The 19,321-nt window shown below is 31.4% G+C and overlaps 1 protein-coding gene across 1 annotated transcript in view; it reads right to left on the bottom strand.

Moving 5' to 3' along the window:
* Positions 1–1,132: 1,132 nt before the first annotated feature.
* Positions 1,133–19,321, bottom strand: part of LOC126739982 (zygotic gap protein knirps-like) — a 72,011-nt gene continuing 53,822 nt past the window's right edge. Inside the window, exons 3-4 of the mRNA XM_050445826.1 lie at positions 4,689–4,886; positions 1,133–2,612 (exon numbers count right to left, since the gene is read on the bottom strand). Coding sequence (XP_050301783.1) covers positions 1,839–2,612; positions 4,689–4,886 — 972 coding nt within the window. The 3' untranslated portion in view covers positions 1,133–1,838. The remainder of the gene's footprint in view (positions 2,613–4,688; positions 4,887–19,321) is intronic.

The raw sequence follows: 19,321 nt of genomic DNA, 5'->3' as shown, positions 1-19,321 counted from the left end.
TCTGTCAACAATAAACTGCAGAATCAACTGTAGAATGAATCCAGTGTATCATATTTCTTTAAGAGGATATAATGGTTGACCCTATTAAAAGTTCTGGATGATAATTAATATATATATAACGAGTTATCAAAATGTATCGACCTCCTCTTATTTCATTTATGTTTTAGGGTTATAAACGAGGTTAAACGGCGAATCTTATTTTAAGGTCAACCTTTATTTTCAAGTGTTTTTACATCACCAGTCAAGATACGGGATTTTAGGTTCAGATATGTATTAGGAGATACCATGAGCACTCTGAGTTGCACGACACTTTTTGATGACCCGGTTAATCTAGAATTCCTCCTCCACGGTATTGTATACTTCATCTTTATTTCTAATGTAAAATGAATTTTTAAACTGTTCTTCTAATAAAATGTTTTTAAAAATACATAAAGTATTAACCGAACTTGCTTTAAAGTTATACCACCTTAAGTTAATTTGTACTATTTATATCTTAATTTAAATATTCATTTTTGATATATTTATAATGTTTGTCAGCAAATTCGTATTATTGATGGAATTTCTATAAGGAAAAATATCACTCCTTTAATTAATAATAATTAAATTAATTTGTTTTTTTTTGCTTTAAAGAATTCTAATACGGCGATAGTATCCATTTAAGTTATGCCGCATTAAATGCTAATTTAGAACTTCGCAGATAGTCTTCTATTTAAAAAATCACACTGCTCAAGATGCAATTAAGGAATATCTTTAATTCCTAAACCTCCAAGACAATGCTTTAATGATAAAAGAATAAAACAGCATGAGCAACTTTTTACTCTTTTTAGGTTAAGCAATATAAACAAATAAATCATTTTTAAAACAAAACATTTTATTTAAATAATAAACCAATCAATATTTCATATGATATAAAAAATATTTAACAAGTGGGCGCCAAATTTACTGGCCAAATATAATACTTAAAACTATACTGTAGAGTAATGTGTACTCTATTTCTATTAAAACTCTTTTTAAAAGAATTTACCTTAATATATTTATTTACTTATTTATATAAACATATCATATAATTGTCATAAACAAATCATCTCATGTATTATATCACAAAATTTAAAATTTTATAGATATTATTGTCTTATAATAAATTAATATATATAAAGCAATTTTAAAAGTACTACAACATAATATGCAAAAAAAAATACAGAAAAATACCTATTTTAAATACTGGACATGTATACTGGCATTAAGTAAATATTTACTGGTTAACTACTAATTAATAACAAAATAAATAGCTTCTGAAAATTATTTACAATAAAAATAATGATTTTATTATGAACGTTTAACCCTCAAGAGATAAAAATAAATTATGACATGCTGACGCAAAATTATAACTAGCAGAAATTTAAATAAATATAAAACAAAAATGATTATTAAACTAAAGAGTTGTATTTAAATGGACAGCATAAAAATGGAAGAAACGTGGTGATAGGCCTTATGTTGAGAGAAAACAAACGGAATAGAACTATTTGCTTCTGCTATTGGCCCGTTTCTTCTTTTGTCACCTTTACAGTACATGCACATTAGTTTATTAATCATTTCCCTTTTATATTAGTGTCTTAGATTTAAGTGTTTTTAATTTTAGCGTTAATCTGCTAATCGCACAATTGTTCTTATTGTTTAATTATTTTTAAATAAACTGAATTGTTACAGAGTCATAATGAACTGGACGGAATTAATTTCTGAAATAAGGCAGGAATAATATGTGTTTTTTACATTGTTATCGTTTTGTATAGAATATAAGATTCTTTTTCTATTATTATTATAAATTTATAACTAAATTGCTAGCGATCGTTTAGTGTCAAGTCCAAAGGCAACCCTGCCCTACCATCCCCTTTTTCCCCACTAGCCTCTTCCTTCTCTTCCTCTTTCAAGCCCACCTCAGTTTTCTTACCCTGTTTTACACTGAGATCAATTGGCTGATCCTGATCCGGCGCTGGTTCAGCGATACTCGGCTGACCTCGTAGCCATAGCTCCCTCCAAATCGCCGGGTCAGCTATAAACGGCGGGGGCAGCCATCGCTGATTAGGAACTACTAACAAATTATGGGCGGTAGGTGTCGCTATACTCGGTGATATCGCAGGAAGCGACGCGGGAGATATACTAGGGGCATGAGGCAGTACAGGCGCACGCGCAGGCGAACTCGTTTTTATAATGTGATTGTTGTTATTGTGAAAATTCTTTTTTGAATAATAGTCATTGTCACTTATTTTGTCACTTAATGGTGACCCGGACGGTCTGAGATAACTCAAGGCACTACCCGAACGCATATCGTCGTCTAAATCGGCCGAACTTGCTCCAGAATCACTTTCACAATTCGAAGCACTATCTCGCACTCCTTGTAGAGCATTTGGAATGCTTGGTGCTGAAGGGTTCCGAAACAACGGGCTTAGATAGGGGTTGGGGCGTAAGAGGCTAGCTGCTGCTGCAAGGTTTGCAGTGACGTCCCCGGAGGGTAGTTGATTCTGCAGGAACTGCTGGTGGGGGTGATGCGGATGGTGAGCATGAGGGTGGTGTGGATGAGGTTGTTGTTGCTGCTGCTGTTGTTGTTGTTGTTGCTGAAATTAAAACAGAAACTTTTACAACTAATTAAATTTTATTAATATAATCTATTTCAAATAGGTAGAGAGTAATGAAACCTTTGTAAGTGACTTCCAATAATGTATGCCACTTCTATGGTTTCTTCTTCAGGTATCACGTTCTCCTCGAACCTTGACTACCATCAGTGCTATTTGCATACTATTCACGGCTTTTCTTAAAAGCGACGTTGTATTAGCATTAAACCATTGCCTGCAATTTTTGAACCATGAAGTACTCCTACGACCTGGGTCTCTTTTGCCTTCTATTATATTTTCGTTTCTCGAAATGTGACCAAAATACTCGAGTTTATGTCTGCATCATTTTACTGATTTAATGGCATTTTTGTATATATTACTGACTATGGTTTACATTGGAAATTTAGTGCAGGTAGTACTACTCGGGTTTGTCTGGCTTTTGGTCGGTTTATGAGCTTTTTTATCAAAGTTATCGATCATATAAGCCACGAAAATAGTACTCTAATGTAAATTGAGTATTACAACTTTATTTAAAAGACATTAAAAAATATAAAAAGTAAAAAAGGGAAAACTACTTTTGTAATTTCAATATCGCACCAAAGGTTCCGGCCAAAGCAAGGTTTTGATGAAGAATATATTTTTTGGATAATATTTGTACAAAAGACAAATATTCGAATAGAATATAATATACAGACAAATTTGACCGGGGAATAAAAGATAATTTTTATTATAAGAAAAAGTAGTGGCGTATTTTAATTAAGTCCTGTAAGGACGCCATTGATTATAACTTAATTTGTACCATATATTCCTTCCTAGGTTTACTCTGTAACTCATATGGTTAAAAATATTCACCATTAAAATAATATAGAAAAATACGTTATGCAAAAACTAAATACAATTAAAAAAAGAAACAATTAAATTTTTCCAAACATATTCAGTAATTTCGACAAAAACAATTATGTTCCCAAGTTTCTCTCTGATGTTGATAATTTATTTCAAGTTACAAATAGTTTTTCTATGGCATATATAAATTTCATGGATTTCTGGTAATAGATCAGTAAGATCAAAACTTTAAAGAAATATCAATACATAAAAAAAAATTTACGTCATATTGATTTAATCATAAACAATGGTCTTGAGCTTTGATGCTTAAAGGTACAGATAAAAAACAAATCAATTGGCTTGGGTCCTGTTTACAGGCCCTATAAAGAAAATACCCAAACATGTATCGAAATCATTGAAGATATCTTAAACAGGCTAGTTCCGATAACTCAAATGTAAATATACTGAATATTGAAAACCCTGTGAGTCAAATTTTTGAAAGCTATGACTTTAAGCAGTTAATAAATGAACCACTAGGGTAAATTCAGGCAGTTCTACATTACTAAATCCAATTTTTTTGTATATTGTCTATTGAAAATAGCGGCTATGTTGATTGTCATTACAGGTTATTTCTCACAATAGTCTATAAATGTTAGATTTTCCTATCCCAGTCATTTGGGAACATTCCTGTACAAGTTCATCTTGAGCAAAAGTAGAGTGATCGTGTTTTAAGCAATCATGCACATTCAAAACAATAACTTTTTTATTAACTAACAATGCAGGAGGACTAGCAGTAGATATATTATTAGAACTTCTTTTGTTGGTGTAAACGTCTGATATACTTTTTATATTTTTATACTTTATATATACATACTACAGCGTAACTGCAAATACTACCATGTTTATAAAACCAGCGCTATTTATTTAGGTACATCGCACAATGTTTAAAACACAATGAAGTTTACATTACCTGCCAAATTAGTATAATAAATATTATGTTAATATGTGTTAGTTTCAAAAATAAGTTCTTTAAAACACCCTTCTTATAAAATTCTAGCCCTACCTGTCCTTCTTGCTTTATTCATTAACTAGGTACTAAGTTTACCTACGCCCATGGATAACGACAAAACTCTCGAAAATTCACATTTTATTACTCTCTACTCTTTTGAAATAGAGTATAGGCATGTTTTTATGTTATATGATTAGACATATGATATTGATATAAATGATATTAATATGGAGTATTAAAAAAACTACCTGTAATAAACAATGAATCTTAAACCAATTCGATCTGCGTCCATATCTTGAGCCACTTTTAGACATGCCGACCATCATGCACTTGCGCAAACGGCACGCTTTACACGCCGTCCTATTTTTCTTGTTGATGACACATTTGCCGTTATTCTTGCACTCGCTGATTGAGCTTATGTTGTTGTAGGTCCGTCCGAAAAACGACTAGAATAAAAAAATATACATTGAGTAAAGGAAAAAATTAAAATTCAAAAAGTGAACAGATTTATTGACAAAATCTTATTTAATATAAGTGAGTAAATCTATGTCAGCAAAAGAGAGTTACAAGTATTTTTTTAAATTACAGATACATATTTGGTAATCAAGACCGAACATCATTAAAAAACTCGTCTAGTGTATAATATGCCTTAATAACCAAAATGTTTTTCAAATATAATATAAGAGATGTTTTTTTTATTTGAAGAGGAAGGTGATTGAACGTTTTCTCACTTATGTAAATAAAACAACTTCTCACTTGCTCTGAATAAGAAATGGGTAACCGAATGGTGTATGTAAGACGAGTTCCAAACGTCTAAGTTTTTAGAAATTGCTCTAAAGCTGCGTCTCCACCAAGTCGATTAACATGTCGATTTGTTTTCCATCGCTTGTCGGTAAGCATGAAAGAGCAGTCGATTGAATTGAGTACGTGCACGTGTTTTTCGACGTTTAATATTCGACATTTGACAAACTAAAACTGTAGTACCCAGTGACGTTTTGCCTTCTTGACATTGTAGCTCATTTCGTTGGAGAAATGGAATGGAAACAAAACAAAGTCATAGCCTTTATTGAGGTATAAAAACTAAAAATAAATCTGTAGGATTCTAGAAGTATAAACAGAAACTTAAGGCACGATGCCTTTATGGGAATGGTTAAAGTATTTAAGGTCAAGAAGCAAGCGGTAGAGCAAAAAGTTAGAAATTGTCTGACTGAATTTTCAAGAGAATTAAAAAAAATAAAGGACTCTGAGATACTGGATTCAGAGCTACGTATACTTTGAGAACTTTATTTTTAGGTTTGAAAACAAATCTTTGCATATAAGCGAGACATATTGGTCGAGCAAGTGTGCAAAGGGATTTTCAAACGAGTTTTTATTTGTTTTTTTAATTTTATTCTTTAAATTACTGGCGTTCTATCTAATTTCAATTTAAAGACTTGGTCGAACCCAAAATTTTCTTTTGCGTGTAATTTTTCTTTTTTTTATTCGCGATAATAATATATCCAGCACAAGCAATTATCTTCATCAGAAATGTTGATATAGACTGATCGACAAACAGTTCTGACAAATCTGATGTGGACAGATGCAGTTTTGCCTTTGTCGATCGACAGTTTTGACTCGGTCAGGACGCAACTTAAGGGCATAACAACCTGAGGACACTTTAATTATGTGTTCCCGGAATTTCAGTCTGCTATTAAGTGTCAATCTTAAAAACTTGTTAGACTGTTGAGTTAAAACCGGCTTTTTATTGACAGTGATAGGATTCATTAAACATTTCAAACTTAACAGATTTGTTTTCAACGTATTGAAACAAATCGTTTTGCATTTTACCATTCCTTTTGCATAAGTTAGTCAGCATCCAGAAACATTTTAAGTTGATTAATGTGTTATCCATGCCAAACGATGATGGTTTCATCTGCAAACATAGTAACCCTATGTTTTATGGGAAGCAAAGGAAGGTCATTAGCATAGAAAAGAAATAATAACGCCCTTAGACGAAAACCTTGGGGAACCTCTGTAGTAGCCTGTAAATAATAATTTTATTACACCGTATATCTCTCATAACTTAACTAGATACAATGCACATAAATATAAAACCACGAAATATTTGGCGCTATGAAATGCTACGAGATGATTTAGCCGTTTAAATTATTCCGCATACTAGGTAAACTAAATCCAATAAATTTCCACTGTAAGTACCAATGAATCATTTGATACGCTCGTATATCGCTCACATTGCGGAATCACCTACAATTTTCCTTATAAACCAGTTTGTTTCTTCGAAAACGAGCCGACAGACAGAACAAATTAGCATAATAGCGCAAAATGAATAATGGCCTGTCTTTTTCTAGAACTTGTAAGTGTAAAGTATGGTTAAAATTCTGGACGATTTGCAATTGCTCCGAAGCGTTTTTAGGTGTAACGAAAGCTGTGTTATTGAATGTTAAAAACTTTTACATATACAGGCAAGGTACTTTAACTTTAAAGAGTATGGAATATTACTAATTCAAGACTGATTTTTAAATTTATTACATATTTTAGGTAGGTATAATTAAAACTCGTTGAGCACTAAAAATTAAATTGGAATTGTCACATTAAAATTTAAAACAATAAATTATAATAAATTTATTAAGTCAAGAAATATATTGAAACAAAGCGATACAAGACAAACGTGTAGTTACATGAAGTTATTTACACTAGTAGCTTGATTTTTTTAATATTATAGTGCAGTAATATATAAATTCTAAAATTGCCAAATTTACAAAAATACGTTTAGTTATTAAGGGATCTACTAAAGGAGTTACGATATGATCTCACAGAATACATTGACGATATTAAATTATTCATGTACGCAGACGATATTATAATATAAAAGGAGTTAAAGGCCTGCTCTATTGAAAAGAAGTTTAAGATTTAGTTAGATGGAATAATATACCGTTTCATGAGATCTCACATGTTTCTGTTTGGGGTAATAAATAAGAGCCACAAAGAGTATTTGAATTCTAGAAAAAAAAATATGAGGCTGATTTTTGGTTTGAAATATAATAAAAAAATAAAATATTTTGAGAACCTATATATTTGCTACGTTAAAACAAATAGATAACTTGAATATATTTAAAAATAAACGAAAAAGGTTTATTATAAGCTTTGTGATCTAGGATATCAACGAAATTAGCAACACTTTAAAAGTTACTCCTGCCTAATCTACGTTTGTACTTTGTACTGTTTGTTAGTATAGTTTCTGAGTTTTTTGTATGTGTAATTAGGTTTTCTAAAAAATATTTTAGTTGTTTCAAATGAGTTAGTTAAGAATATACGTTTCTTTGTCTACGCTTGGTCTTATTCTATTATATATTTAATAACAAATGACCAAATGAAACAGTAAATAGTTCGTTTTTCTGATAAAATTTTGTAATAGTGAATAGGTAGTGATCAGAAGCATTTTTAGTTTTTAATATATGCATTTGATAGTAACATTTGGTACTAGTAAAAAACCATTATTTGTATCATCAGAGCGAGAATAAACCAGTGAATGAGAATGGAAGGATCGACCACTCACATTAAACCTAACTTAAAATACATGATACGGAGAGCATATTCTTAAGAGTATGATATGTTGTTTATTATAAATAAATTAATAGTTAGCTTGTTTTAACTTAATTTTAGTTAATAATAATCAAATTATCTTTTAACTACTTATAAAGACCCACAATATATTTAGAAAATATATGATTAAGAAGAAAATCATATTTTTTCGGTATAAATATAATGTGAACTGGACTGGATCAATGATTATTTAAACGTAAATTTGCCTTTTATTGACAAAATAAGAATGTGTAAAAGAATTTGTATTAACAGATACTATTATTTATCACTATTTTTATCAGTTAAGGTAACTCTCTGTTACGAAAAATTCACTTACTTTCAGAATTTGCATGTACTTAAAATTACACATTACTTACGTGAAAAATATTTTTAAAGAAGTACTAATAAATATGATCTTTACGTAGATAAAAATGAGAATTTAATCATTTTGCTATAATCAAAACTGTAATTTTGGAACATACCACATGACCGTATCTCAAAGGCATCAGTCTGATATAATTTACAAACTTGTAGTGTCGATGTTGGTGCATTGAATAAACGGGTACTCAACACCTAAGCAAATGTTAATATTTATTTATTCTGACACTTCTACGACTAGATCAGCCAAAGGCTTTTGGGATTGATTTAGTATGCGCCGAACAGTCGCTATTGAGACATGAATTGACAACTTTCTTGATTCTTTAATATAGTTATATTTAAGCTTATAATAATACAAAGTAGTATTAAAGAAATATAGATGTTTGTAGAAATATATTTTTTTTGGGAATTTCTTATTGCTGTTATTAGTATATATTTATTAAAACATTTAAAGTAATGTATGCAAACGATTCGCAAATTTGGAATTTTACATACAAATACTTTTGTACTGTATATTAACGCAGCTTAGTTACGTTAAAATACAGGGTAAGCTACAAAATTACCTTTATAACACTATTACGCATGAATGGTAATTAGAAATTTAGTTAATTGGTGCTTCATGGATTATTATTTAACTTTAATTATGCTCTAAAGTCAGCTTACATGACTTAAATCATAACTCCAGTAATTAGGTCGTAGCTCAAAGAAATTTAATTTTACTGGTTTGACTGTTAATCAGCAAACTGCAAGATTCAACAAATAACGTCAAACTCTAATTAAAAAAAAAATAACTCGTATTTTTTTTTTAATTGCTCAGACCTGTTATTTTCATGTTTTTTTCGGGGCATGTTTTGCGAAAAAAAAATTTTATACAGGTTGTCTCAAAAAAGCTTTGCAATAATTTTTGATTAAGCGGCAACCTAATTTTATATATTTTTAGATTGCTCTCATAATTCTAAACATTTTTCATGTACCATATGCTATACCTAAATCCAATCGTTTTAGATTTATTTTCATTCAAAATATGAAAATTGAAAAAATATCATGAAAAAAATAAAAAATCAAATATTTTTAAAACATTTTATTTCTATCGAAACTAAACCTTCGTACAACTTAACGATAATTTTATTTCAGCAAATATTCGAAATATTGTTCGTTGGTCAACTGACAATAGCCTAATCGATTTGCCATTGATGGCTTTTAAATACCTCTCCTTTAAGGTATCCCCACAAAAAAAAATCTAGTGGTGTTAGGTTGGGTGATCTTGGTGGCCACTCAGTAACACCGCGCCTTCAAATCCACCCGTTTGGGAAAGTGTAATGCAAATAAATTCAAACTTCCACAGCAAAATGGGGGGAGCACCATCTTGTTGGTCTCCCTCTATCTAACTAATCTATTTAACTAATAGATAGATGGAACCAGATATTCTGGTGTGGAAACTCTGGACGTTCTACTTCGAAAAAAAGTGTAGCCAGAACTGGAACACTTCGTCGAACGTCGACCAAAAAAAACTTAACAGATGCAGGATTGCTATTGCTATACGTAGGCCTATTAGATTATCTAAATAGTCTGAATTGCACATTACTTAATTGTTAACTGTTTAAAATTTTCAGACTTAGTAATTTAAAAAAACTCGGACTTAAGATAGAGATGCCTATACTTTCGTGAAAGGAAAGACCCAACAAAAATGGAATAATTCTTTGTCAAAAAAAGAAAAAATCGGATGAAGAAGGAGGAACGAAAGAAGAACATCAAAAAATTGAAAAAATAAAAGCTGCACTCAGTTCGTATGAAACATTTTGCATCGCAATTTTGGCAAATATGCGTCTAATACAACATGCATTCGATTAATAAAACCAAGATTTGATAAAAATTTTACATTATCTTTATTGATTTACTAATGGCACTATTGGGAACTGATGGCACTAGTCACACTGATAGGTACTATTGACGAAAATACAAGAATCAATAGAGCTCTATCAGTTCTAATTCCTTGGTTCCTATAAGTGTTTTTTCATACGAAGAGTAAAGCACCTAAATCGAGAAAGCATGAGTATCTGTGTGATAAAATCTTTAATCGAGTCTATATAGTTCAAAGACAAAAACATTGTTCTTTACAATATACAGCAAGCAGGTACCTTCTAACACTAGTTTTTACTTACTGAATAACAATGTTTTCAAATAATATCATTTCTTAGAAGGATTTTAACACAAGGGCTTATGGTTTCATGCCATAGATATTTTATTTTTGCATTAAAACGCCTCTAGTTTCTAACTATCAGAACTTGGAAAAAAGCGACTTTACTGTTTCTGCTTCTTTATTTGTGGAGTATTCCAAAGAACCTATATAGCTTTCCTTTCGTGCTTACTTCTTCTTGTTACAATATATTAGCAATTAGGTACAGTTTTAAGGCAGATCTAAGAGTAGTTTTAGGACAAAATCGCTACTATTATTTCACAAGCAACAAACCAGTCAGTTTTCTGAGAAACAAAAAGTGTTAAAACGAGATTATATTTCAATAAGTTGTTTGCGATGTTTGCAGTGCAATGAGTTTGCAATAAATACATTACATTTAAATCACTTTATTTCAAAAAGTGTTCATTTTTTATTAAATATATACTTCTTTTTATCCTGAGGTATGTTTCTTTTTTATTAAATTTACTGATCTGTTTAATGCAATTATCTTTATAATAATTTTGCTTCAATGTTGAAGAAATATACGTGACGTAACCTAAGGATCTGCTCCTAAATGTTGCGTTTTGATTTTGAAACGAAAGGTTCTATAATTTATTTCCTAAAGTAATGTTGCATCATTTATATTTTTTTTTTGAAGTTAAAGTTAAACATTTTGTGTTTCTCACACACTCCTGTTTACTATAGCCTATCACGCAAACTAAAACAACATTTTGCCAAAAGACGTTTCGAGAGCGTCTTAAAATAAATTAATAATATAGTATGAATTTATTAGAGAAAAAATTTTGCGTTGCGTGTTTACAGATTGCAATGAAGACACGATTATTTTAAATATGAAAAAATGGAAAATACAGATTTATTTCATTATATTTACTTAAATGAATAAGTCGTATAAAAATAAAAATTTACCTAATTTAAAGAGCAGAGAAGATTTAACAATTTATTAGATTATGCTTTTTAAATAAAATAATCTAGCTAGAGTATAGTTGCTTTATACGGTTTTGAAATTATGTCAGACAAATTAAATAACACACGCATATAAGGCAATCCGTGGAGTTTGCAGAATCATTGGGGTCAACTACATGTTTTGTTTGGGGCGGCTACTGAGAGGACAGTAAATACTCTTGATAAAAAAAGAATGGTTCCTTTATAATAAAGCTTCGAACGTTATTACCGTGGTATTAGAATTTTCTTTATCTTACTGTCATGTCCTTTGCATTGGGAATTTCCTTTTTTCACTATTTTTTCTTATAAATAGTGGCAAATGTTTATTGTTCAATTAATTCACCTTATATTAAGCCTAATAACGAAAGGTAGTATAGTTTGTAATGTAAATATTGTAGCGTTTTTACCGTTCGTTAGCTGTGAATTAAAACACTTGATGCCCAAACATAGTCAACTAATTTATTTACACACTAACACTATTCGACTATTAAAAATATTTAGTTGTTCTAACAATAGTTTAACTCTAAATTTCCGCTCGAGCTTCCGTCAAATAGGTGCTGCTTGTCCGTCATTTTCCCGAATGCACAAATTCCGCGAAGAAAACCAATCAAAAACTTAAGCTAAACTTTTCCACTTTTCTGCTGATCAGTCTAATTAATTGCTGGGTCCATGACCTGTACTTATTAATTTCTGGAATAAATTAATAGACAACAAAACACTTTAGCACAGCGTCGTTTATTTAGAGTTGGTTAAAAATATGCAGTAGTTACCGTTTTAAAAGCAGACAAAGAAGTGAACGAGGTTTTCATTTTAATCGTTTTTACTTATAAATCTTATAACCTAAAAAGCTTAGAACAAAGGTAGCGTAACGATATTGTAAACACCGAGAAACCAGCTGATTCTCCGTCCTTCCGGAATGACACAAGTCGCACACCGTACGACATCTCGAAGGATGGCGAGAAACTTCCGGAACAGCGTTCTGCCGAGTATATAAGGAGCCACATAGTAGTCAGTTGTCAGTTGAGTGAAGTTCGGAATATTGGCTCGAAATTTAAATAGTTGTAAATAAATACAGTATCATATATAGTATTTGTAAATAAATATCTCTAGTAGTGTGTACTAGTAAGTGTTTTCGTAATGAAGTGTGTCATTAAATTAGTTTACAGTATTACGGATAGATAACCCATAATACGCACGAATATTTACAGAAATTGAATTTTAAAGAAAAATTTGTTTGATATAGGTCCTCCGTAGAGAAAAGCGATACCTGTGCTGCCTCACCAAGGGATTAGAAAGAAGTTTTGTACTCAACGATTCTGCTATAAAATTGAAAACGTCCAAAATAGGCGTACCATAAGAAGTTAGGAAGTACCAGTAGAAATTAATAAGGTCTAAAAGGCTATAGAGAATCCTTTTATCCTGGCCACCCAGTTTAAACTTTGACTAAGCGAAGAGATATCTGTTTAAAAAAAATAAAATATCTAATTTATATAAAAAAGTCTTCACATTTATCTATTTTACTAAAAAAATAACATTTGTCAGTAAATATGTAACCTGGCTTTTTTTTCATACAGAGAACTTATTTTGTACTTATAATACGGTATACCACTATATGTTTAATACTGCTTTCTCCCCTATAAAAAATTTGCTCCATTTGTTTTCCTTTTATGCTTCTTTTTGCTTTCATAGTTCAGTGCATTGATTCTCTGTCTTTTGATTTCTTTTTGAGTAGAATAGCGTGTTAATTTACTAGATTTCGCAATCCATGCACCAAGTTTTTAATTACTATAAGAGTATTTTGTTTCATCCAATAAAAGGCCTTATTTATTTATTGGTCTATTTGCTTGCTTAATATTGATAAATGATAAATGTTATACTGCAGTACAGGACCTCTTTTCTTGTTTTGATAATTAGTCTTTAATTTGCATAGTCTTTAGCTTGTAAGTGTATCTTTCTGCATCACTTTTTATTACGTATTAGTTTTGCTGTTTTTTTTTGAACAAATGCCCAATAAGTTCAATTATTTATTTTATATGTTTAAGTAAAAGTTTCAAAACGCTAAAAATATTTAACATTAACTAAACTATCTATCTAAATAAAAAACGTGTTGTCAAATACCAAAGGTAAATGAGATAACGGATATAGTATGAATGAATAAATGAAAATTAAGGTTAATAAATGATAGAAAAAGAACACAAAACTAATTCAACCTATTTTTTCTTCGTATCGTCCAGTGTAATCAGTCGTGACTGAGCCTTTACAACAAAAAGTAAAAGTAACCGGTAATTTGTTATAAACAACCTAATAGATCAGATAGTATATATATTTGTGCGGACGCATACATATAATGTAATTAATTGAACTGGTACTGAGGCCTTAACAATTTGTTGGTATACTTTTATCGAAATTGGTTCTCACACTTTTTGTAGAAGAGTTTTTGCATAGATATAGAATATACATTTAACATCCTATAATCCATAAATAATCCGCGTACTAACGTTTTTAACCATACAGTGCGGTGGTACCTGTACACAACCGCAATCCAAGCAATGAATGTCAGCTTTTCGAATGAAATGTGACCCAAGATAATTGTGTGCAACCTGTGCGTTATGTTCTTCGGACAAAAGATAATCTTAACTGTTGTTTAAAAGCGTTGTTGCTTCAAAATGGTTTTTTAATATTGTGTTTGGTAGATAATTTCTATTGGCGTATATTGTGGGACAATGTATGCATGTACATATGTCAGGAATAATCTGATATATTTTTATAGAAGCTACGAAACAGTTAGGTTTATCATGCAACTCCCATGGACGCTCTAATGTATTTAATTTATTGAGTTGAAGACGCACCTCTATTTAAAATAGAAGCCTGCTGCTTAAATAACATAATTTTGGTCTCACAGAAGTGACACTTTTTCGGACAGGGGTCCCTATACTCAAATGTTTTTAACTGTTGCACTTAAATTCAAATTCAAATTCAAGGAATGCATCTCGATTATAAAAACCGTTTCTCAAAAGTACCTCTGCAAGAGGCACTTTTAAGTGCACTTTTCTTATACATCCTTAAGAAAAAGCAACAAAAAGGGAAACAAAATAACAAGAAAACTAAAACAAAAACCTTACGTAAGAATATTTTTTCTATACTTTTTGATAGTGAGAGCTTGAAAAAAAAATTTTTAAAATACAATTTATTTATATTTATGTACACAGGGCAGGGGTAGGCAGCGACTGAATCAGGGACGCGCAGGAGAGGAAACACATCCAATATGTATGAATATAAATAATATGATACAGGTATATCTTGTTAAATGCGAAACGAAAATGTAAGTGAAGACTTGAAGACCTGAAGACTTGACTGATGCCCTCATTCTGAAGCACTCTGTATATATTATGTCTTCCAGTCCTGGATTTACACTAGGGGCAGTCGGGGCAAGTGCCCAGGGGGGCAGAATTTGGTGGATCTCAAAAAACCGATATACTTATAAATGAGGCGTTAAGAATCATAATGGCCTAACCTCAAAATTAAATAAATGTGTAATTTAAAAATTAAAATCAGTAGCTTTTTCCATGATATTTTTTAAAAAAGTTTGTGAACTTCTAATAATATTTTTGATTTAATGCGTTTTAAATTTAGTTAGTTATTAAAAAGGTATAGCCATTTTATTATTTTTTTATTAAAAAAATGATTTTGATGTGGGTTAGGCCACTATGTTATTTTTATAAACGGAACTAGAATGTTGGCCTAAGTTCTGAAATCTTTAAAAGTTAAATGAAAAAGCAGATTATAATGCAAAAAGGTATATTTTTAATACAGATAGTACATAAAAAAATTAGGAATTTGACCAGCAATAAATAACAAATATCAGCATACGATTTTACCTACCCTAACTTCGCAAGCAAAAATCACCTCAAAAAAAAGGGCGGCATTTTTCACAGTGCCAAGGGCGGCATTTTTTGTAAATTCGGGCCTGATAACTTCAGTATCTTAATAAATTCTCCAACGGTTCTTAATAATCTCAATATTATTTTTATTTGCTAGAAAAATTGCTTTGAGATTAGTTTTATCAAGAATTTTAGTTTTATCAGAAATGTTGTAATAAGTAGTACCATCTAATAGTTCGTATAAACTATTTATATTTTTTACTTCTGTAGATATTTTTCTACCAGCAATTCTAAACTTATCGCAACAGGATGACTAACCACTTAGAGGTATCTGAACCTAGACTGGTCCTAATTTTTGGTTGTACAACTTCAACTTTTATCACATATTTGAGGTATAGTGATCGAGTGTAAAGACTAGCTATGTAAATCCCTTATGAATTTTTTTAAATGCCGAAATGTTCTTCCTTGTGTAAACAGAATCGTATATGATATACTTATATTTTATAGTTTAATAAATATACCTTGACCATATACGATTAATAAATATACGAATAGTTTTAATTTAAAAACCGTATTTTTGACATTAGATAATGAAAAGTTGTCTAATACCAAAAAAAATCCACTTATTTACGATTAAAAATGACATAGCCACTGCAATTTTCATAGTGGTACGTCTTCCGAGAAATAAAATAGCGTTTTTTCACGTTTTACTCGAAAACTTTAACGTTATGTGAGAAATGTATACAAAAACTGAAGATTTTTCTACCACCTATAATTTTCTTCTCAGGCAATTATTTTCTGCAAAAGAAATCGTTTTTTATTAATCCTACCCTTACTCCCACCACCCACCCACCCACACAACTTACCAGTAAGAAATTATTTTCAAAAATCATTGTTTTCCAAAATAATACGCCTGAATAACAGCTGGTTTCGTCGTTAATATCTAATCTATTAACACAGTTTGCTTATTTAAATTTCATATAATTATATATACGTATATTAATAAATATTTAATACAACAATAGTGCTATTAAATTGGATATTATGGACGAAAAACGGTGTTTTTCCAAAGGGTTTCGTACTGGGCAAATATTTGGGGTGGGTTGGGTGTACCAAGGGTTGTGTTGATGAAAAACAATATTTTTGCAGAAAATATATATTCAATAATTAATTTAATAACACTGTTTATTTAAATTTCATATAATTTTATATATAAATATTTTGTATAAAAGCAGCGTTATTAAATTGTATAGTGTGGACGAAAAACAGTGAATTTTCAGAAGAATTTCATCAAATATTCCAGGTGTAGTAGTCGAGTATTTTTATATTTCGTATATTCACAGTTTAATCAATATACGGTTGATAAATATACTAAACTATTTTTGTACCTATAGCTTCTTATAGAGCATAAGTTATATACATCTATCAATATATATCTTGATTAAAATAGTGACAAAATACGTAATAACTGTTAAACCAACTAGACTTATATACCCTGCCACTTCCACATGTTCTGCTTATCGACTTCTGTAAACTTCTATATCAATAAAAGCTGAACTGACACATACTACATGGACATCGTCGAAGCATAAAATGTCATGAGTCGATATTTAAATCAAAGAAACTCGATCGGGTCGCATGTATATCACCTGAATTCGTGTAGAAGTCGCTGTGCAACTTGTACCCGGTATCGTTTTCGTGTAGTCGCTGGAAGAGAAGCGATATTGCAGCAGAAGGTACCACTACACGACAAATGTATGATTTGCGACGGGCTAGCGCTGAGCGAGATCACGAATTATTATGAAAAACGGTTTTTGGTGTTGTGACTTGTGCCCTTGCACTTGTTGCAAGTATTGCGCCGATGTCATTGTCGAGTTAATAAAAGGAGAATACAATGGGTGATCTGGTCGACATAGATTATCAATTTGACAAACTTTAAGGAATATAGTTATATGCTTTTGAAGTTTTGAACGTTTAAGAGTTTTTAGTACTTTTTTATTAATTAAAAATCTTAGAACATTAGAAGGGTAGAAATATCATGCCTTGGAACTATAGGCAGTTTGCGCTAAATTAGATCATAAATTATTTACCCAACAGGTTCCAACCACTTCAGTTTGTCTCTGCTCACTAACGGAGGTGTACGCTCGATATTTCTAAATTTGTGGTGCAAAAATATTTTTCGCGCTTTGTTTAATTTGGTTATAATACTAGACAACATTTCGCTAGGTAAGTTGTTTTATTTTAACTAATTATTTAAACAATTTTTTTAACATTTAGTAATAAGAGATTTACAAGAGGAATAAGGCAAATATTAGAAAAATTTTTTTTTGTTATCTCTAGTCGTGTAAAATGACATAGTGCGTTGTCGGCTAAAATGACATAGTATGTCATTTTGCCCGACTTATAGAAATATTTTTTTTATTTGTTATTGCAGATTGTCATGCCCCGATTGTACGAAAGAAAGACAAATAGGCAGTCATGGAGTACAGATTCGATGTTAAAAGCCATAGAAGCGGTCAATAATGGTGAAATGGGCTGGTTAAAGGCATCTAAGACTTACGGGGTACCACAAGCAACCCTACGAAGACATGCTTTAAAAACAAATAAAACAATAAAGACGAGGGAAAGCCTTGGTAGATTTAAGCCTACTTTTCCACCAGAAGTAGAACGGCAGTTAGTTAAACATCTAAAACTTCTAGAGTCAAGATTTTTTGGACTCACAAGGAAGGATGTGTTAAGCTTGGCCTACCAGTTAGCTTTTAAAAATGGCTTTCAACACAACTTTAACCGTGAGAAGAAAACATCAGGAAAAGATTGGCTGCGAGAATTCCGAAGAAGAAATCCGGATATAGCATTACGTAAGCCAGAGGCGACATCTGCTGCTAGAGCCCAGGCTTTCAACAAACCACAAGTTGCTCGTTTTTTTGAGATTCTAGAAAAGGTGATTAAAAAAGAAACTTAACTATATAAACTTAACTATAATAAACACTTAACATATATAACGTCGATGAATCAGCACTCTCTACTGTGCAAAAGCCTCAAAAAATATTTGCAACAATAGCTCGTAAGCAAGTAGGAGCCATAACCAGTGCCGAAAGGGGATCCCATGTAACCATTGTTGGCTGCAAGTTCTAATGGTAATTTTATCCCACCAGCCTTAATATTTCCCAGAAAAAACATGAAGACCGAACTTACTGATAATGCTCCCGCAGGGACTCTTGGCATTGCTCAGGAGTCTGGTTGGATGACTGGACCAGTATTTTTGCAATGGTTAAAACATTTTCAAAAGTTTACGAAGGCCTCATCAGACGAAAAGGTGCTTTTAATTGTCGATGGCCATTCCAGCCATCATGGTTTTTCAGCATGGTTTGATTTTCTCCAAAGAACATGGTATTGATCTGCTCTGCTTCCCTCCTCACTGCACCCACCGACCGCAGCCCCTTAATGTTTCATTCTTCGGTCCCTTAGAAACCTATTTCAATCAAGCTATAACCAAGTGGCTTAAGGGACACCCAGGCTGAGTTGTAACGCAATTTCAAATAGGTGCCTTACTTACTGAAGCATATGGAAAAGCTGCCACTATTCAAAATGCAACCAGCGGCTTTTCTAAAACCGGAATATGCCCACTAAATCCTGATGTATTTCCAGAATACATGTTTCAAGCAGCAAAGACAACAAATATTCCAGAATCTGAAGGTAATATAAACATAAAAAACACTCTATCTGAAGAACCTTCCGCAGCACTATCTCTACAAACTTCAAGCGGGATGGGCAATTTAAAGGACGTAACCAATCTTCAAAAAGTAATCCCCAGTACCTCAGATCAGCAAAATAAAAGTTTACTTGCCGTTACTGTCTCCGATCTGAGTCCCATTCCAGTAGGACCATTTATCGCAGGCCA

Source organism: Anthonomus grandis, chromosome 8, assembly GCF_022605725.1.
Source record: "Anthonomus grandis grandis chromosome 8, icAntGran1.3, whole genome shotgun sequence".
NCBI classification, from domain to species: Eukaryota; Metazoa; Arthropoda; class Insecta; order Coleoptera; family Curculionidae; genus Anthonomus; species Anthonomus grandis.
Note: the sequence above shows the minus strand (reverse complement) of the source record. Positions and strands in the feature narration are given on the sequence as shown.